At 39.0% G+C, this 21767-nt stretch overlaps 1 protein-coding gene across 4 annotated transcripts; it reads right to left on the bottom strand.

Annotated features, from left to right (window-relative positions):
• Nucleotides 1-484: 484 nt before the first annotated feature.
• LOC131233868 (ATP-dependent DNA helicase Q-like 2) lies at nucleotides 485-20441 on the bottom strand. 4 transcript variants are annotated; one of them, XR_009165383.1, is made up of 20 exons: nucleotides 20286-20441; nucleotides 17991-18211; nucleotides 17067-17213; nucleotides 16751-16966; nucleotides 15665-15769; nucleotides 15475-15579; nucleotides 15254-15376; nucleotides 13757-13845; nucleotides 12130-12166; nucleotides 12012-12045; nucleotides 10724-10776; nucleotides 10579-10656; nucleotides 10427-10492; nucleotides 9588-9654; nucleotides 9435-9488; nucleotides 7317-7430; nucleotides 6205-6287; nucleotides 3076-4481; nucleotides 2436-2662; nucleotides 485-1375 (listed from the first exon to the last, which is right to left on the bottom strand). XR_009165383.1 is itself a non-coding variant. In XM_058230695.1 (20 exons), the coding sequence occupies exons 1-20, from the start codon at nucleotides 20344-20346 to the stop codon at nucleotides 2468-2470; spliced, it is 2145 nt and encodes a 714-aa protein (XP_058086678.1). In that variant the 5' UTR covers nucleotides 20347-20441; the 3' UTR covers nucleotides 2334-2467. The 4 variants fall into 4 exon arrangements, 2 of the variants coding, with proteins under 2 accessions (XP_058086678.1, XP_058086677.1); XM_058230695.1 differs by lacking the exon at nucleotides 485-1375 and having other exon boundaries at nucleotides 2334-2662; nucleotides 3076-3293; nucleotides 4403-4481; XR_009165384.1 differs by lacking the exons at nucleotides 485-1375; nucleotides 2436-2662 and adding an exon at nucleotides 2950-3038.
• Between the last annotated feature and the right edge of the window lie 1326 nt (nucleotides 20442-21767).

The following is a 21767-nucleotide window of genomic DNA, read 5'->3' as shown; positions in this document are numbered from 1 at the left end:
CGAAAGTACAGGCAACGGTCCCCAGTAGGGCGTATGATGGTCTCACGAAAAGACCTGATCTTGCATGCTTGCCACGTCGGCACGAGTGGGTTAAGGAGAACCACATGCAGGCAAGGTTCCAAAACTTGTTATGGTACCGAACCCATGGTTTTAAGACTCGGACGGGTCGAGTGAACTCAGATTCAGATTGTAGACCTGATCCCGCTTGAGCCCACGAGTCACCCTTGACTCACTGGTTCACTCTCGATTTGGACGAGCTGTGACTCAACTTGAGGCTAGACGAGTTGATCTGAGTCACCGAGTCTTTTAACCATGACCAGACCATCTTTCACCGCACATGTACTTTTGTAGGCATCAGTACCATGAAAAATTGGTAGGCCCCGCCGTGAAGATCACCTGGGCCAAATCAGGTGGGCCACACGATTTTCGGGACGGGCGATCCTCATGGTGGACCCTAGCGTTTTCATGGAACTGATCGCTACCTTGAGGCCCATTATATCTACGGTTCGGATCAATGAAAAGGGGACGACTGTCCCAAGTTTTTTTTTTTTGCCTGGGAGTAGACAACCCAATGGCGCTTTGATCAGTACAATGTCCACCCGCTACTGATTGAGAACTATCAAACGAGCCATGTCCCACCATACACGTGACAGAGAAAAACGAATGATGTCTGATGACATTAGTCAGTCCAAGCTTCTGTGGGCCCACCATTATGTGCATGAGGAATCAAAACTGTTCATTAGGTGCATTGCCTCGTGTTCACGATACATTCCCAAAAATCAGGTGGGCCAAACCACGAGGAACAAAGTAAATTCACGCCAAAAACGTCTAAATACACATGAAGTGGACCACCTGACTTATGGCATGGCCTTATCTTTGGGATGTCCCTTCATCTTGGTTGGACGTCTGATGACTGGATTTCATGGTGTAAATGCGCACCTTAGGCATACATACCATCTGGAAGTTTCTATGGTGATATGGGCCGCATTCGATGGACGGCTTGGATGTCACATACTCACCACGGTTGGTGGGCCCCAGATAGCTGAAACTTTGGGAACCTTTTCAGTGTGCCCCACTTGTACACAACGAAAACACAGATGGTACCATGCAATCAGCCCCAGCATGTTCCATTGCCACTAAAAATATGGGTTGTAATGAAACAACCAGTTGCAGTTGATCAGATCGCAGAATGCATCGGTACTTTCACTTAACGGGCTGTGCTCTGGATGGGACTCAGTTCAAAATATCACTGATCGAACGATCTCCATCATCACTTCTTTCCCACCTCTTTTTCCCGTTGATTCCCAGCAATTACCCCACTTGAATGCACATTTGCCATCACAAGGTGGAGCAGTCAAATGATCGGGCTTCCTCTCTACGTACAAAAAACAAGAAATAGCCTTGGACCCAAGTGTTAAATATCGAATAATAGTGATTTTCAGTCTATATTTTCATAAAAGAGATTTTTATGAAATGACCTGTTTTTCAGCCTAATTAGACAAAACCAAAACAAAAATTCTTTAGACATCACTCGGGCTGCGACTTGACCAGGTTGGGTTGGGTTGTCGAGTTCCTTGGTTGGAAATGCCAACCCCATTTTAAATCGGGTCGAGCAAATTTAGGTTGAGTTGGGAATAATCACATGTATGAATTGGGTTGGGCAATTCAGGTTGAAATTCAGGTCGGATCAGGTTCCTGGTTTGGTCCTCTTTGAGGTCCAGTCAGGCTCAGATTGACCCTCCACTCGACCCAACCTGCCTGAGTTAAACCCCTAGATGTCACCACCCAAATTCAACTAATCGCCATTCAACACTAGGTGGATCCCAAGACAGTGAACAGTGATCTACAACATTCAACACTAGGTGGTTTGTGACTTGGACCATTCAAAAGTACATGAACCGTGATTTGGATTGCTCGAAGATGGTCGACACAATCTAGACCATTCAATAGTAGCTAGACTGCGATCCAGACGCCCTATCTTCAAGTGCCCAACACAAAAAACCACACGTACCAACTTGGTGCATCTGTGCAGGATCCAGGTTGTTCACATTGCCCCATGGTGCATGCCTGATCCTAAAAATCAGGCCAGTCCACTCACCAGGTGGGAAGAACATGCACAATTAATTGCAGACTATTGGTTATCATTTCTCTAACTGTCCATTTCTTCACATGTATGTGGCCCTAGATCCGCAAGCTAAAGAACATTCACCTTGGGAAGTACCCCACCAACGTCCCAAATCCCACAACTGTAACACGTTGGCTTGAGTGGTGCTTTGTTTTTGGGCACTTGAAGATCGTCTCTGTAGTTTTTCTCCCTTTTTTAAAGGGTGATAAGAAGAAAAATAGAATGAGCATAGATTTACAAAACAAAGTCAAATTGCCAACAGACTATCATTTCTATCTCCACATTATAAATTAGAAAGGAAACTGCCCACCTGCAAGAAATTCTGGCATCCTCTAAACTGATCTATTCCTGTTCATCTCCGCTGCTGCTTTCTACAACAACAACAGCTCTTTTAGTTTTTAATCTCTTGTTGCTTCTGCTTTCACTGCCTTCAGCTCTGCTCCGTGAATCACTCTCCGACTCTATATACTGCTGTATTCGTTCAAGAATTCTACTTCCATACTTCTCAGTCTTCAACTTCCCGATCAGCTTCTCCAACTGCCAAAACACGACTGGTTATTAGGAAAGAGAAGAAGAAACTTTAACATCATTTCTTAAATGGTGGTGAGTCTGGTGACTCATCCACCTTTACCCATGGCATACATGTATGTCAATCCAGACTGTTCAAATTGTGGGCCCATTTTGAATGGGCTACAGCCTGGAAATTTACTGGTTAAACTAACCTACTCTTCCAGTTAGGGGCTATTAATGGACAGCTAAGGCGTTCAAATTGAATGGCTAACATTAGATGGTAAAGATCACTGAGCCGTATGATAGCTGGGATAACCAAAATGTGGCCCATGATTTGAACTCTGGATTGCCCCACTTGTATGCAACGAGAAGAGTGGATCACCCACCATTAGCCCTTTGAAAACTGCTCCTATGATAGTCAAAACCAGGCTAGTCCTTACCTGCTCCATGGAAGTTGGTTTTTCGGCACTTAACGTGCTGATCTGTTGGGTGGAAAGAATGGTATGTGGCAATATTCCTTCATGACTAGAAGAGAGCTCTTTCCGCAGCTCATCAAGCTTCATCTCTAAACCTGATGACATACTACGCTTGGTAGCGTTTATATTTCCAGTGTTACCATTCTGTCCAATGCATATTTCAAGTTTAATCGTCTTCTTCCCTATCAGATGACAACAAGACATGTATCAACTGCTGAACATGGACACACCCATAAATGGCACAAGATGTACGTGTGGGTAAAAGAACAATTTTCTTACTTTAATACCATTATCTTGACTAAACCTTAGGGCCTGTTTGGTTACCATCAAGTTCTATTCGCATAGGATATTTTGGACACATCAATCCAACTAAGGATTGTTTGAACAGCCTTGTGTATACTGTATAGGTAAATTATTATGTTGTACTGACTTTTTTTTTCTTTCAAAAACCTAGGCTATGGAGGAACAGACAATCATATGCGGCTCTTGTAAACATTGGCGCAACAGCACATGCAGACATGCGGGGCTCTTGTAGATTGAAACTGGCATGTGGGTTATGAAGGTGCGCGGTGGCACATGTAGGGTGCTTGAAGATATACGGTGGCACATGTGGGCACTTGAAGGTTGGATATAGCATGTGGATGCTTGAAGATGGGCAGTCTCACTCATGTCACAGGTACATGCAACACATACAAAAAATAGCTACTTATAACTCCTTATCGAAATTGCATTGTACAAGGCAACAGTTACTTCATTCTACAACCCTGAATCTGTTTTTGGTGCCAATGCTCGTCCACAAACCATGGACATGTGCCACTATCTGGATAACGCTATCCGCATGGAACTTTTTGTGTAACCAAACAGGACCTTGAGATAGCTCTGAATAGAGGCCTCCAAATTCTCTTGGCGTATAGTTGTAAGTTTGCTGGAATCAAATAAAGTGAAAAAATGCCATCCAAGGTTCAGATGAGAGCTTGGAAGTATGAAAAGATTGCTACAATTCTAACAGAAAATCCACTATCAAAGTTATTTTATCCCAATCGGGACGAGTTTGTATACTCAATCATGCTGAACTATAATTCATTGTAGCGGCAATGACCAAAGTGGGATTGGCACTTCCATGTATTTCAAGTAAATGATGGTAATGGCATTTTGGGGGCTAGTTCCTCATTATTGCAGGAGTAGGGCTAGCCCAACTTTGGTAATTTATTCTAATGAACAGAACTATTGCAATTAGATTCAGTTCAACATCCAACAGAATTAATGTCCTTGTGGAGAAAAGCTTCCTTGCCTTGCAATACTTGCTTCCACAGAGGTCCTAAAGTAACGTAAGCATTAGTCGCATAAGCAGTATGCTGAAATTCTTCTTTCTGCATAAAAACAGAATAAAAGTGGCTGTTTATCACATAAAGTTGCACAAATGATGGCCATGACAATAAGCAACTGAAAAAACTGATATGCCTAAGTTAAAAATACCACGGGGAAAAATCCATTCGCCCTGTTATTCGATTACACTGTAATTCCTTGCAACAGAGGTTTCAAATTTGAAATGTTCCAGTTCTTTTAGGAAAACATAAACAATAGCTAATGTAAGACCCGAAGCTGCAGAAAGAACTTAGGAGAGCGACAAAAATGTAAAAGGATGAAAATATCTAATATAGGCTAAACAAACCTAATTTGATACATAACATAAATGCCCATCTTTTAAAATCTCATGGAATTGAGGAACACACTGCTGGCAATGACCAAAAAGCCCGTCAATCAAGTAGAAATAGGTCCAATGTTAACTAAAAGAACTATCAGGTGGTGATGTGAGCTTATCGATCGAATACAGTGGAAGCTTCTGTAGTGCAAAACAGATACAGCCATTTAAACCTTCTTCGATCTCAGGCTTTCTTCAACAATATGCTTTCTCATATTCATTTGAAAAATCAACTTCATAATTTAGTAATAGCAATTGTCAATCAGCTTGAAAAATCTGGATTCAAGTAGAATAGCTTTCGACTATTGAGATAAATCTAATCAATTTGCCATCAGGCAGACAACACATGCTGTGATCAACATCATTTCTGATGGAAATTGCATCATAAATCTCAATTGGGTTTGAATCCAATCGAATGACAAATCATCAGATTTTTCTTTCAATTTTTTTTTATAGAGAAAACATAGAGAAAAAAAGGAAAAAGAGAAAAGGTGTTGATTAGCCATGCAGTTCCCATCCACACACATCAACTAAACAGTCTTATAACTATTCTCCTATGGATATGATAAATCAATAATTGATAATGTTGAAGCCAGTTAAACCATGGTTTCAAATAGAAAGAGGATCCTGTTAATGGGAAAAAAAGGCCTTGATGTGAAAATAATGAAGTGCCATAAACCCCATGTTCTTTTATTTTTTTAATTTTTAATTTTTTAATTTTTTTATGAAGCATCATAAATCCTTATGTTATCATTGTCATCATCCTCTGTAGTACAATCATGTCAAAAAATTCAAAATCAAAATCAAAATCCTAGTGATTTTGGAATTTATAACAAACTTTTGAAAAACCAATCATTTTCCCAATGGCACCTTTAACTTACAGAAAGGGAACTTCTGCTTAATGTAGGCTTACAAGGGGAAAGACAAAATTAAAATGCAAATGACAAGCTCAAATGTACAATGTTTTCTTCATCAAATCTCCTCATCAATGCAAAGAGGGTTTAGGGTTTCAAAAAGCCAATAACCCCTCAAACTCCTCATCAAATCTCCAAAGGTTGAAATGGATTACGTAAGACCTCTTGATTTAGAAATGGAAGGAAAGCCAATTGAAATTGAAAATTTTCAAGTCATGACTTCCATCATACATGACATTCACTTTTTGTTTGCATCATAAAAAACCTAGAAATAGTCAAAATCGAATCGTAAATCACATGATTCACCCAAAAAGAATTCGTGTATCCAATTTGAGTACTTTGGGATATTTTTCTATTTTGAATTGCACGATGAATCTTACAACAACAATGTGACAAACTCAACCTAGATATGCGAGGATAAATGAACCACACTCATGGAATACTGATCTGTCAAGACTCAAGAGCAAAGGGTCTTACCAAAACACGATCTAATATCAGCTGAACAATAAGCTGCTCCAATTCCTCTTTCTTAATATCAGAAACTGGGCCAGCTGAACCACCTGATAGAATGATTATATTGATTCGAATGTCAAATTTCACTTATGACCGGGGATGCTAAAATGAAACAGACAGTAAAAGAACAGAACTTGGATCATAACAATAGAAAAGTAGATAATGCAATAGTTCATAAAGCACCATCACAAGCATGAGTTTTGATAAAGCCAACACACACACACCACTCTTCACATCGTCATATGTGCCAACTTGGCATGTGCGTGGGATATCTGAGCTGTGCATCTAGTGGACTCTGCCTTGAAGATGACTTGGCCCAACAACAAGGCCCGTTCAAATCAGGCGGGCTGTATGTGTATGCTGTGGAGAATTGACAATTTATAAACCATCTATTGCTTTCATACATGTGGGACCCAACTCATGCACAGCTCGAATGTCCCAAACATGTGCAAGGTTTGCAGACATGATATGTAGAGGTGTCTATGGGCTCAGAAAGTTCCATAAGTATATTACACAGATCATTTTGTCTAACTATGCAATGCATTTCAGATGAAACTTGAAAGCACATAACAAATTTCCCTTTCTCACAGCAACCAGTCATCCTCCTGAAGGAAATGAGTAAGATTTTCACTCCTTAATTTGTATGCATCCTTAGTCACAACATCTTCTTACTATGGGATACCTTAGCATTTTAGTTTGTCTCTGTGATCAACACCAAACAAAAAGAAGAGAGTATCAAAATTTACTGGATTGAACATACACATAAAAGCCATGTAACAAGATGGCTCCACTTAAGAATTTTCCATTTCAAACACATGGCAGTATGAACGTCTGCCTGACACATCTAGAATGGCTAAGTATATAATAGTGATCCTCAGGTCTTCTACAATTATTTCTTACTTTTTGTATTTTATATTTGTAATGATGTGACAACGTATTGGGCTTCTTGAAGTTGCTATGCCCAAAGACTCCAATACCCACATACGTGTCTGACATTGAAACATGTCTGTACAAGTTATATGGCATAAATGATACCCAGACAATCTGTATTGGAAATTATTAGGGGGAAAGCCTACCTAATTCCCTCCGCTTGACCTTGACCTTGACCTTGTCCACCAATTGCAACATTGTGGCCCTTTGATCATTCTCTTGCATCTCTTGCAACAGCGAGACTATGGCTTTTGCATGATCTGTACAAGTTTAACAGCTCACACATAAACCAATATCCCTGCTCAAACACATGAAACAGAACAGAATGTGCAACCATGCTCCCCTGAGACGTGAAATAAAGAAATGCGCAATCAAAGTTTCATGAATCTCCATGATATGAAGCAGAAAGGAATGATTAATACAGTAGCAGAATGTGCAGTCACGCGCCCCTGACATGTGAAATAAAAAAATGCAGAATCAAAGTTTCATGAATCTCCATGATATGAAGCAAAAGGGAATGATTAATACATTAGTACGTAAAACCACCTGGAGAAATTTATGCTCTTAAGATATAAAACAATATGCAAAATGTCACTAAATCAAGACCTCTTGTAAGTGAAAAGCAACGAGTTCTATTCATTCAAACCCTAGGAAGCAGCCACGAATTTCCAGTGTAGACTTTCCATCTCAGCTCAAAACTTACCACTAGATTAAAGGAAAAATGACCAACCTATTCCATGACCTAGGAACAATGGACAACTCTTGATTTTGTCTTGGAAGAAAACAAAGATTTACAGGAGATACCAAACTAAAACTTGTTTCCAAAATGTCATACATACCATTGTCATCTTCTTTGAAGGCTCTCATACAAAATAAACGAGGGGTTTTTGCAAATAACCACTAAAATGCAAATACCCCCATAAAAACAACACATCATTAATTCGTGGTCATTGCAAATACCCACTTTTGGTAAGTTTTTTCTGATAGCTCCTTACTTTTTTCCACATTTTTTTGAAACAAGAAAATGATGAAACTACTCCTACCCCTAAAACCTCTCTCTTCAAGTCAAGTAACCCTAATGGAATTTATTTTTCGGTATGTTCCATATGGAGGAGAATTAAAGGGTTTATGTTCTTCTCATGGCTATGATGAAAAATCCAAAGGCTTGAGAAAAAAAATAATTGTTCTTCACATGGAGGAGAATTAAAGGGTTTATGTTCTTCTCATGGCTATGATGAAAAATCCAAAGGCTTGTGAAAAAAAAGAAATTGTTATTCACATGGAGGAGAATTAAAGGGTTTATGTTCTTCTCATGGCTATGATGAAAAATCCAAAGGCTTGTGAAAAAAAAAATTGTTCTTCACATGGAGTAGAATTTTGTGGTATGTTCCATATGGGCATTTTCATCATTAACAAACGGTTGCTAACAGAAGTAATGAAAAAATAGCAGAATGTGGGTATTCGCAATAACGGTGAATTAACAATGTGATTATTTGCAAACCATGTGTTTTATGTGGGTATTTGACCTATAACTGACATGGGAATCTGCAAAAAAACCCAATAAACAAATCACGCTTGACTTCAAGAACATGGAGAGCAAGACAACTTCCTTCTGCATGCCGAAATAGATGCATATGATTAGCTATCTAAATATTGCCCAAACTTGTTGATTGTAATCAACCTATGTAATAGACTATTAGATAGCACCTAATTGTAATCAACCTATGTAATAGACTATTAGATAGCACCTAATTGTAATCAACCTATGTTTTACACTATGCCTATGGAATTTTTTTGCTGATTGCCACTCCAAAGCCCAGATAAAGGAGGGTTGTGTCAGTCTGTAAGATTGGCAGCCGGTGTCAAACTTATGCCATAACTTCCAACATGGACCCAAATAATATAATGATGGAAAAGGATTCATGTAGCATGCCCCCATTAATTAGAATAAGACCTAGATGATGATGATGAATTTATGTGCTTATCTATGTCACATCAATTTGTGGGCAAGGATTCTCAAGTACACTTATAAACTCAAAACAAAAGGGCCAAATGAAACGATAAATGAGAAACAAGCAGCAACCATATAGACATGTGCAATTGATAAAGCTCAATAGATAAGAGAAATATCAATATATCATGTGTTGAAATCTCAACTAAGCATAGAAAGAGAAGCGAAAAAAATTGACATAGAACAAGATAAGAAACCAGTTGATGCAAACCACAAAATAGTTTCTGCCAAAAAAGTCAAAGGAACATCATACGGGTGACATCCACTTCCTTGAGCTCAGTTGCATATGCACAGTTATCACACATCCCTGACAGAATAAATTATAATAAGTTCCTACTATCAACACAGCTTATGTAACAAAATGCCCAAAATCTGTCGATGCAAGGAAAAAAAACAAAGGATTTACCATTGCAGTCTTGTAATGGCTCACTGAAATGATGAAAAAAAGCACTTCGCCGGCATATTCTTTTAGACTGCAAGGACAATGGATTAGATTACATTTATATAACATTTTATTGTTTGTGATTATGTGTCTATTCATATATAAACAAACAGATGTAGAGTCACACAAACACATATGAACATATACACGGAGATTCCTACAATATGCGTCAGTGCATGATATCCACTCTTTTATATGCTCAGTGTTTCAGGACGTTGACTTTGGTGCTCTGATGGATGTGCCAAATGGGTATTGCAGTATGCATACAAATGTAGACATCAACAAGTATTTACATGCATACATATTTATCAGTGTACATGTATTTACGTTCTTATTGCCTACATTTCCCTTAACTTACCATAATCATAGAACTTCTTGAAATACTTTACATTTTTGTAATTTTTAACGGCAGCTACAAGTCTTAGGCTCAACTTCTTCAAATTGTCAGCACCCAAAAGAGAACTCATGTCCTATTCTTGGGAACACAAGATCGTGTGCACTTCTATGATATATCACCCTATTCCATTTTGCAGTTGTCAATTTTGTTTTACCTCCCACAAAATTGGTATATGAGAATTGCACATTCATCTGGAATTCAAAGAATTGTTTTGACAACATAATTCAGACTTAGACACACATCTTCTCCATGTGGAATATATGTGCATCTTGATAGAAGATAAATAATATAAAATCAGAAGAGCCAATTAATGCCACAAATGTCAACCAAGTAGAATGTACAGACAATTTGATTTGGTGCGTGACATACAAAGAAGTCATCGAAAAACCCCAATTGCTTACTATACCTGACAATATCGCACTATACCATAGAGATTTTGCAAGCCAGTATTCTCATAGAAGACCATCGAACTCTGGTGACGAGCAGCATATAATCAAAAGTGTCAGATGAATCAGTAGCTTACGATAATCTGAACTGCCAAGAAGTCACTAGTTCTACCTGTCGAGGAACATCACCGGGCCTAAAATAGAGTAGGCACTCTGAAGGAAGCCCATCTCGTCCAGCTCGACCACTTTCCTGCAATTAGGAGCAGTTACAGAAAGACAGCCATTTGAATAGAGTAAGCACATATAGGAGAAATTACCTGGTAGTATGTCTCCATTGATTTACTCAAGCTGTGGTGGATGACAAACCTGACTAAAAGCAATTACTCAATTTCAATTACTAGGACAATTATGAGAAACTGGAAACGTTAAAATAATAAAAGTCTGCATGCAAATCAATAGTTCAGCAAATTCACGTTCGACCACGTTCACAACAAGCAACTAATCGTTAGACATAAAATTTCATAGTTTTCTAAAAGCTAATGACAAAAGTAATAAAGGAAAAGGAATCACCCCCTTACAAAACCAAAAAAAAAAATATGACCATGCAGAGAACTGAAAAGCATGAATAACTACCCCAACTCCCCGTAGTTAATAGCGTAACTCTCTCTCTCTCTCTCTCTCTCTCTCTCTCTCTCTCTCTCTCTTCTTTTCTTTTTTTGAGGGGGGGATGAGACAGTAACTCAGTAAGTAATTCAATGCGGCGAATCAGCAAAATACTAATGGGCCTAACAAAGGGCGAGTACTAAAGAGTGCCCCAGGACAGGGCCTGAGTTTTAGGCCCGATCACTAAATGGGCTGGGCTCCATCTAAGCCAAGCTCGACCTGCTGCAACCCTATTTTAGACTACTACCAACTGGTTTTGATTAGAACGATGTAAATTATCCTTTTAAAGTTCCTTTGATTTTTACAGTTTCATTAGTTTATTTTATTTTGTAGATTTATTTATTCATAAAATTTTATTTATTTGTGTATGGAAGCGTTCCCATGCCTAGATTTTTGGAGATGTGCCGGGCACTTTGACACTTTGCACCCATGCCACATGTCCAGGTAACACTGATGGGTTCCCTTTCCAAACTGCCCACAAATCACTTATTGTTGGCTTGGAAGTCTTGCCAACTTCTATTTGGCATTAGATCCAAGCACTGCCTGAGCAGACGATGAAATAACCAATCACTGGTGTTGAGATGAAAATTAGCTCAGTATAATGCTGCAGATTCACATCGAACAAACTGCACTTCAAAAGATTCAATTCCCATGGTTCTACTCTTTATAGGCACATTTTGGCAAGTTAAAAGGACATTCTGATAATTTTTAAGAGAAGGAAACTTCTATACGCTTCAGAGATTGTTATATTCTGATTTAGCAGATTACAGGCAGTAAAGTGTATACTTCCGAAAGTCCTATCGTGGCAGCAAATATGCAATGCAAAATGTCACGGTTTAACAGATCACCAACATTCAAGATTAACCAAGATATGTTCAGTTTTGGCGCCAAAAGAAACTCAGCTGAGGAAAAAGTCAGAGAAGATAAATGCACAATACTGACCGTCTGGCTTGTTGATTCCCATACCAAATGCCACCTGCAACATATACAAAGCTTATACCGCGATGAATCCCCACAATTGCAAATAAATAAAAGAAATGAGGCCATAAATCATACATACTGTTCCCACAATAACCTGTAACTTGTTTTTACTCCAGCTGTGACACAAAATAGTTGTCAGTGACTATGCGAATAGAAAATAGATGTACAAGGAACTCATGTAGATTAATGTGGCATCTACCTGGAAATGAATGTGCAAAGAGTTTGGTCCGTATCTGGATATAATGTTGAATTAAAATGCAGTAACTGTAGCTTGACAAAGTGGAAATGACCTAATTGAAATTACTTGCCTTTGTATCTATATCCAGAGAGGGGGCACGACAGTGGTACCAGTACCACCATAAGCCACAGTGCTACCGGGAAGATGTGAGACCAACATGATGTGTAAATGAAATCCAACCCGTCCATCAGATGCATCATCTCAGAAAACCCTCATGGCCCAAAAAGCAGCTTGGTCCAAAACTCAGGTGGGTCCAAAATAAGGGTGCAAGGTGAGATGGACACCACAGTTGAAATGCGTGGCAGCCCAATGTGTTGTTCACATAGAATCCAGACTGTTCAGACCCTTCATCAGGTCGGGATGAAGGGTTATGCCAAATATCAGGAGATTTCGCATCTCAGGTGGACTCCTATGAAAATCAAGGTACACGTCCCATATCAACTTGTTCCATGTGCTATGGCCCACCTGAGTTTTGATCCAGTTGATTTTTTGGTTCTTGAGGGTTTTCGGAGGTGACACATTGGATGGACGGGTTAGATGATACATACACATCACATGGGCCCCACTTCTTACCATTGGAAGCACCTCTTCTGAGAGTAGGCTCCAAATCAAAATGATGTTTCAATTTGGAAATGAAAGGGAAATGCTACTGCAAATTGTAGCTACTTCCTCCATTGAACTATCATTGCAATTTAATTCAGCAGTACATCCAAATGCAACCTTACGAAGTAAATAATGAAAACAAAGAATTTAGGCTCATGAACAATACACACCAATTGCCTAAAACGACAAACAGAAAAAAGGGACTGGTGAATGCACAAGAAAATGATCATGTTCAATACATTATACATGTTCCAAGGGAGTTTGCCAAAGGGAATGTTTATGAATGGAGAACAATTACTTGAGAAACTAGTTTTTGGGAATAGGCTATGACGAAGATGATGAATGTATGTATAGGACTAACCTATTTTAGGCACATGCATTCATCAGTTTCACAATGCGATGAATTCAGTACACTTCATTTGAGAAACTTCTGCTGATAATTATCGTATGAAGGAACTTGCTCCACTCTAACTAGTAATAACTGTTCATGTTCACCAGCAAAACCTTCCTACCTTGTTTCAACACTTGAGGTCTTGGTATCGATCCCTAGCGGGGGTGGCTAACATGGAGTGTGTGTACTGACATGGGTGTGTACTAACAAGCTAACCCAAAGAAAAAAAACTAGAAAAACCTTCCTAGAAGAGGGTGGGTGTCAATTTACAAACCAAGTGCATAAAAAGCATTAGGCCAAAACAAGCCAACAAGAGAATACCTATGGCCCCATCAGATAACATGTGTTATATATCGAGAAGAGAAATTCCCAAAAACCAAAGATGATGGTGCAATAAAATGCCTTTTAAATCAAATGAAGCAAAGATGTAAGACTGGTTGACAGTAACTAATTTGGCCAGGAACATGATTTTACCGCAGATGAACTTTCTCACGAGCATATGGATCCATATCTGCATGATAATAATCTGCTGAAATTCCCCGTTGGCACAAATCCTTTGCAACCTGCATTTTATGAGAAGTGCAAAAGAAACCATGATTGTTGAATCTTAACCCACATGGTAAGAAACTATTTGACAGAAGGCATTAAAAATAGAGCATAACAAACAGTCAAAACTTTTTACCTCAGATTTAACCTTAGTTTAACCAAACACAAAACTAAGAGAACAAGCAGGGTGAAAGAAAGTTTCATTGAAAAACAAACTGATAAACACATTATAATTACATGCACAGTTGGGTAATAGACTAAAAATTAATGAATGAGGGGAAAAATCCTCAACTATGTTATGTACCATTGAGTATAAGCATCAACTCAAATGAAAAATCAGTCTGCGAATTTCAGAATAATACTTGCATGATTACGATGGAAAAGTGATTTGAAACCCTTTCCTGATTTCTTGTAGATGATGAACACCTAATGCATAGCCCATCCAATTCCCCAACAAATTCCTCAGCAATGATGGCTGCATATCATTCTCTGCTGAACCTCCCTGATGATGGCTCAAATTATCTACTTTCGATATCTTGGGCCCTCTAATATATGGGTGGAATTATCTTTCATGGTTGCAGATGTAAATGAAGAAGTTTAAGATATGCCATAATTTGGAGGTTTCTGTTAGTCATATTTTGAGCATGGTTTAAAATAGTCCTATACAACTTGGTTTTGGGCCAATTCGTATCCTTCTCTGTCAGAAACAGTCTGGGTCAGGTCCGGGTCACAACCATGCTAAAAGATATACTCCCGACTCATTCACGATTCTGTTCAAGCTCATCTTGTATCAGGACAAATTGCACGAAATAGGGTGAGTCACACAGATCGCAATAAGAAACTATAAAGGAGACAGGAGGCTTTTTTGCCTTAAACAGATGTTCAATTTATCAGTGATAGGAATGGGGAATTTATGAGTTGATGGGTTGGGTGTGTATAGATAGATAGATAGATAGTTTGATGGGTAGGTAGGTAGATACAACTTGGTTTTGAGCCAATTCATATCGTTCTCTGTCAGAACCAGTCTGGGTCAGGTCCGGGTCAGAACCATGCTACAAGATACCACTGACTCGGTCACGCTTCTGTTCCAGCTCATCTTGAATCAGGAGAAATCGCACGATAGGGCGAGTCGCTCATATCGCAATAAGAAACTATAAAGGAGGCAGGAGGCTTTTTTGCCTTAAACAGATGTTCAATTTGTGAGTGATAGGAATGGGGAATTTATGAGTTGATGTGTGCATGTGTGTGTGTGTGGGAAGCGCAAAACCCCTTGCACACCACTCACCAGTTTGAGATACACATTTAAGCTCCTAATGAAGAATTAATTAGTTATTTCCAACTTAACAGATTTTGATAAAGCAATTCATGTCGCTTTCATATAGAGAATCAAATCATTGTCGGATGTTTACAGAACTTTCCACAGACCTGCTCACATTCTTTTCTGGAGAAGCAATAAACTATCCCAGACTCATTATTTGGATATGACTCTCGTATGAAATCTGCAATTTCATCAATGACCACCTTTCCAACAGATGACTTCTCTTGTACCTGCAATGTGAGAGAATGAGAAATTGCAGTTCTAAGATATTCGACCAAATGCTAGCGAGTGCTCAAACATAATCCAACATTGAAAGAAAATGGTCTACCTTATAAAACAGATTAGGCCTGTTAACTGTGCTGACAAATTTAACACATTTTGGAATATGTAGCATTTCAATCAAATCAATTTGGACCTTCTGAGTAGCAGTTGCCTGGATATTAAGAAAAATAATCAAGGTTAGCAGTTATGGTCTCTAAATACCTGCTCTTAAATCAAGTCCAGTTGAGTGAACCTACAGTCAAAGCAAGAACTGGAACATTTGGGAACTGAGTCTTCAAGATACCAAGGTTCTTGTAGTCAGGACGAAAATCATGGCCCCACTGACTACAGCAATGTGCCTCCTGCAAAGTAACTCAAATAAAAACACCAATCTGTGGATGCATACGGCACAAGCAATGTGACAAATATCGCCAGAATTTTGAAAATTTGAAACAGTTTCACAGTATATTAATCAAACGCATTATTGCAATTAATACCACAAGATTTTCAAAATCTCAGCAGTTTTAATTTTTTTGGGATTTTAACACAAAATTATTCAAAACTTAAAATAATTTATTTCCTTCCTATAATTTAAAGTTTTACAATTATTTATTAATTTACAATAAGACAATTTTGCTACAAGTCCAAAACCGGCAAGCCCTTAATTGATTGCCCATTACCCAATATTTTAAATTTTAGCAAGATTTTCTGATAAAAATATGAGAAAACCCCCAAAATCAGAAAATCTCCCAAGAATAAATTTCTAGGAATGGGATTTGTCACTATGAGCAGAAGAAAGAGGACTGAGGTTGTGTTCAGTAACAAGTATATTATGTGCACTATATATAATCAAGTATTATCTAGAGAAACAATCAATAGATTTCCATTGCATTTTGAAGGTCACATGCAACGCAGGACACATGCCAACATGTCATGTGCGTAAGACATCCGACCATGCAAAAGGTAGGCCCTGCCAGGAAGATCACCTTGCACAAAAACCCAGGCCAGTCAACTCATAAGGTGGAGCACATTATATGGAAAATTGGGCAGTTAAAACCAGACCTCCCAACAATATGACTCAATATACAGGCCCACCTGATGAGTGGATTTACCTGGTTTTTGCGCTATGTGATCTTCATGACAATGCCCAGCTTTTGCATGGCTTAGATGTCCTACACATGTGACATGTCGACAAGTGGTAGGGTTGCATGTCAACTTCACATGCAATGGGTTGTAGGGGATCGGTCGCCTTATCTTCCATAACTACAAAGAAACTTATAATAATGAAACAGCCTAAATTGAGAGAGAGAGAGAGAGAGAGAGAGAGAGAGCCCATCACTCACATCAATTGAAATAAGAGAAAGACGACCAGCATGATGACACTTTTCAAGCTTTGACATAAATCTCTTGCTCTTAGAAATCTTTTCTGGTGTCACATACAAAATTTTAAGCTCTCCTTCACCTTTTTCAAGGGCCTTATATATAAATTTTTCATCCTCCTTAGTGGTCGTTGAAGTCAACTTGTATGCTGGGATGCCTAGAGCTGCCAGTCCCATCACCTGAAGAAATGGCACTTGTGAAAAAGATGGTGAGATGAGGATTGATTGATTAACAAAATAAAACAGTTAGCAGAAAATGCACTAATCAAACTATGAGAACCTGATCCTGAATTAGGGAAAGCAAAGGACTGACGACAAGAGCCACCCCATCATGGAGAATGGCAGGAAGTTGATAACAAAGGCTCTTGCCACCGCCTGCGGCCATTATCACCAGAACATCTCTTCCGCTCATGACTGCATTTATTATCTGATAACAAATGGTACCACCATTAATTTGCACAAGCATATTTACCATCATGGGAAACACGACTTTAAAATAAGTGATGTGTTCATCAAAGAATGATTTTCAAATATAAGATGCAGTTAAATCCTTAAATTGGAAGTATACTAGAAGATAGGGATTATTCAGGTCCTGAGGGAACAAGATGTGTATATTGTCCTGATGCCCCATTCATTAAAAGCGGAATCCATGGTTTGGTTCCATGAACTGGATACAGATGGAGAATGACCCAAGAATTATCCAGATTGGAAGACCACAACCTTCAGTCCGTGGTTTAAATATCCATGGTTTTTTTTTGACGCACACACCCTCACACCACAATGGGTACTCGAACCCATGACCTTAGTGTTGAAACTCTTGTGAGTCTACCACTACGCCATGGGTAAGAACCCAAATATCCATGGTTAAGAGAGAGTATAGTGACTGTTGAGGGAAAACAAATTAAAGATTGGATAGCTAGAATCATCAAATTTTGGAATATTTAGATTTTCCCATCCTCAATCAAGCCCATCAGATCCTTGTTCTTCTTCTTCTTTCTTCTTTTGTGATAGGTGAGCTGGGCTCGGACCCCAGATCTCAATAAGATCAATTGTCTAGTTCATCTAACAGTGGGCCCCACTTTTACAGAATGAGCACAGGTCCTGATGTGTCAGTGCCTGATACTTCATGAGTAAGAAATGCCGAATATAGTTGGGCATTATGTTGAGAGAGGTAACTGACTGAAATAGTTGAAGGAGAACTAACCTCCCGCTGATTAGCCCGATATGTACTGATTCCGAAAACATTGAACCTGATATCCTCAGCTTGAGAATCCCATTTGAATGTCCCTGACCAGTTCTCTACAGTAACAGGCGCACCCCCATTGGCAGGGCTTCCTGATGCTTTAAATTCTTCCAACAAGGACTGCAGTTCAGATTGCTTCTCATACAGTTTCTCTTGCCTATGAAGCAATGTATTTATCTGGTCTGAAGCACAAATGAGAAAAGTCTATGTCATGCAAGATCCCATGAAGAAGACTGAGGTCGTAAATAATCATGGGGAGGTGAGTAGTGCCAATGTTGAAATTTGTTTTGTTATTATATGCACACCCAATACACAGGGAGTGGATCCACTGCCTCTGGAGGCACTGCATTTTCATGTCTCCAAATTGTGTACCGTGCTAGTGAAATGTGTATGATGAACCAAACCAAGCATCCTGTGATCTCTGCCATTGAATGGCCACTGACCAATTCGGCCATTTCACATATAAAATAAAAACCAATTCTCACTGCATGGGAATTATTGCTGATTTTTGTCTTTTACTGTTCATTTTTGTCAAAGGCGTAGATGATGATGATGACCGTTCACTTTTATGCCACCAAATTAAAAGTATAGGGTCATCCAAACATTTGGGCCATGTCCTATTCACTATTGGAAATACCGAGTGCACGGTTTTGATCTCGTCCATGTAGACCATGTGTGTTGAAATGACAAGCATACAAAAAAATGCCACACCTCTAGAGGCAGTAGATCTATTCCCACACAAAAACACAGGTAATCGCAAGTGAAACAAGTGCTGGTGTGGCACATGAGTTCGAGATACAAGCTGTCCATTAAGTGGTCCAGCCGTGTCGATCAAGGTTCTGAATAACGTTTTCAGGCAGCATAACTGCCTGGTCCAAAACTAATACATGCGGGACATATTGGGCTTATCAAACCCATATTGGCCCATATCTACCTCTCTTTTGTTTTCGTTTTTGGCCCAAAATTTTCAAAAAGGAAAAACTTTTTCATGGGCGACCTAAATTAGTTGGTATAAGGATCAGTTGATGATGATGATTTTTAGGATTTTAATAATCACCACAAATTTTCTAGAATTAAAATATTCACAATTGGATTACAATTGCAAACATTGTGAATGCAATGTAACGAGCAACATACTACCATAAGTAATTATATGCATGTCATCCAAACTTAATCCAAGACCACAATTCTAATTGGTCCAAAATTGGCTATATATATATATATATGGAAATTGTGAAAATCAACCAAATAGGCCCTAATCAATAAATTTAGTAGAGTATGACGCTTGATAAGCAAGCATTGTATGGCAGTGCAAACTGGGAGCTCACAACCATCAAATCCAGGAAACAAACCAAGCTCCCACTTGCAGAAGCATTCTGACCATGTGCATACATGATCATGCGAAGACAATGTGAAATAACCATCAACATAGATTTAGTTATACAGGTATCATACATGTGGCCGACATTAACTCAAATTAAACTGACTAAATTACAACACTCACTGTCGCTAAGTCACACTCACACAATCAGATTAGTTGAACAGTCCTAACCTCTAATTCGTGAACACCTGTTTGTTGAAATAGGACCATTCAATACTTTTCATTTTAACCATCCAATAAATGTCCACCAATCCTCAGATAATCGAATAAGAGTAATTTTTGGTTCATGATACATCTAAACTGGGACCCATAATTGGGACAGTTTATGTTGAATTGCTCTGTGCCACTGTAACAAATGACGCTGAGATTTGAAAATATCATGATATTCCCTCGAGAAATAAAAACCGAACTATATTTTAGTGAGATTTTCAAAATATTAGCAGTTTTGAATTTTTCTATATATATATATATATATCCTGACTCATTTTTACTTACATATTAAAATTTTAAAATTTTTACTGATTTATAATAAATATCTTACTTTTTTTTAGTGAGTTTCTTCCGTTAATATACTGAGAAAAACGTTGAAATTTAAAAATCTCCCCAGAAAAATCCTGAGCCAATAAATTCCCGGGAACGAGATTTGTCACTATGCTCCACGTCCCGTATCCAATTTCTAAGTGCCTGCGTATCATTCATCACACTCTGCCAGAGTATCACAGCTTTCCTCAACCTCAAAAAATAAGTTATAAATTTCTAAAATAGCCAACGAATACAAAATAAATGCCAAACGTATAGAAATATCCCTATCATCGGAAACGAAGGAGTAGGGGAAGATGTAATTATGGAGGCTTTGGAGGTGGAATTATAGATACCTTGGACCTCCTGCAGCTCCGCCTCTACATTTAGCAGCTCCTCCAAGATATCGGTTTCCATCGTTTGGGGATGTATTGGCGCCACCGAAACCTAGCAGGCCTCGCTTTTGAAATGAGATGTGAAATGTTGAGGAAGAGGCATCATTTGATGCTCTGGCGGAGCGTGGTGGTTCATACGCATGCGCTGAGAAATCGTACACTCGGGTCAGTCATCTTCAACCATCTAAACCGTGGGATGATGATACTGACCTCTGATTAATAGACGTTTGTTTATGGACTTTGTATCGTTGACTAGCTTTCATTATAAACCGTCCACCAGATGTCCACCGATAGTTGGTCTGTGGCCAGCATTTCAACGGTTTGGTGTTGGTCATGTGCATGCCATGGCTAATGGAGCCCGCTGGTATTTAGATTCAGGGATTCCTCTCCAGCACACTTTTCTGCGAGATCTGGGCCTCTCGTCAGGTGAGGCCCACTGACAAGGAAGTCCGTGGTTCAACGATCAAGCCACCTGCCCATAGAGTCGACCAGGTGAGCATCTTGATTAAGGACCGTTGGTTATATTTCCTCACCGTCCATTTTCCAAGTGCCCGTGAGTCCAGTTAACGGCAGATGGTGAAAGTTGTCCTGGCCCACCCTCTCTGGGCTGTAATCTAACCTGGCCAATGTTCGGCTTAGGTGTGACTCTTGAGGCCCATAGCTGATTGGGCTTACCTACATCACCTAGCGCTAGGCTACGTAAGCGTCCTTTGGCTCCATGGATTTGTGGGGATTTGAGTTGGTTTCAAATCCGTGTGTTATTTAGCACCATAAGGTACCGTAGGGTTTTAAATCCAAGATTCAAAATCCTTCAAACATGGGATTTGAAATCTAAGGTGAAAGCTTGGATTACATCAAAAATCTTTTCAAGAGTTGCATGTGTAACATGTGTGTCATTAGACTATTAATCTTCTGGACACATGACCCACTATTGATATCCCAAAACATCATCAAATGCATCACTATTATTACTTTGATATGATGATCAGCGCCATCCAAACATTGTCCATGTAAATTAATGGTTAAAATTTGTTGGTTAGTCACTCCAACGTGAACTTGTGCTTGTGGCCCATCCAAGACTTGGAATATCATCATTTTCAAGTGAAGTATATATTTCAACAGGCTTATCATAACCATTGTGTCAAACATTACATATATTCACTAATTAGATATATTAAAGTTGATTTAGTAATTAAATTCAAATCCCTATAAATATACCACAGATAACTACTATTGGATTAAAGTTGATTATGAATCCAGGGGCCAAATACAAATCTAGGGTATTCCGAATCTAGGGGTTCCAAATCCACGCTCCCAAATGAGCCCTTGGCTTGAGCCTGATCCTCGGCTTGGGCCTGAGTATTAGATCAATATGGTCCCTTACACCCCTAGTCAACACAAAAACTGTGTGCAAAGCACGGAAAGAGTTTTAGAGGCATTTGC

The sequence above is a fragment of the Magnolia sinica genome, chromosome 18 (genome assembly GCF_029962835.1).
Source record: "Magnolia sinica isolate HGM2019 chromosome 18, MsV1, whole genome shotgun sequence".
NCBI classification, from domain to species: Eukaryota; Viridiplantae; Streptophyta; class Magnoliopsida; order Magnoliales; family Magnoliaceae; genus Magnolia; species Magnolia sinica.
Note: the sequence above shows the minus strand (reverse complement) of the source record. Positions and strands in the feature narration are given on the sequence as shown.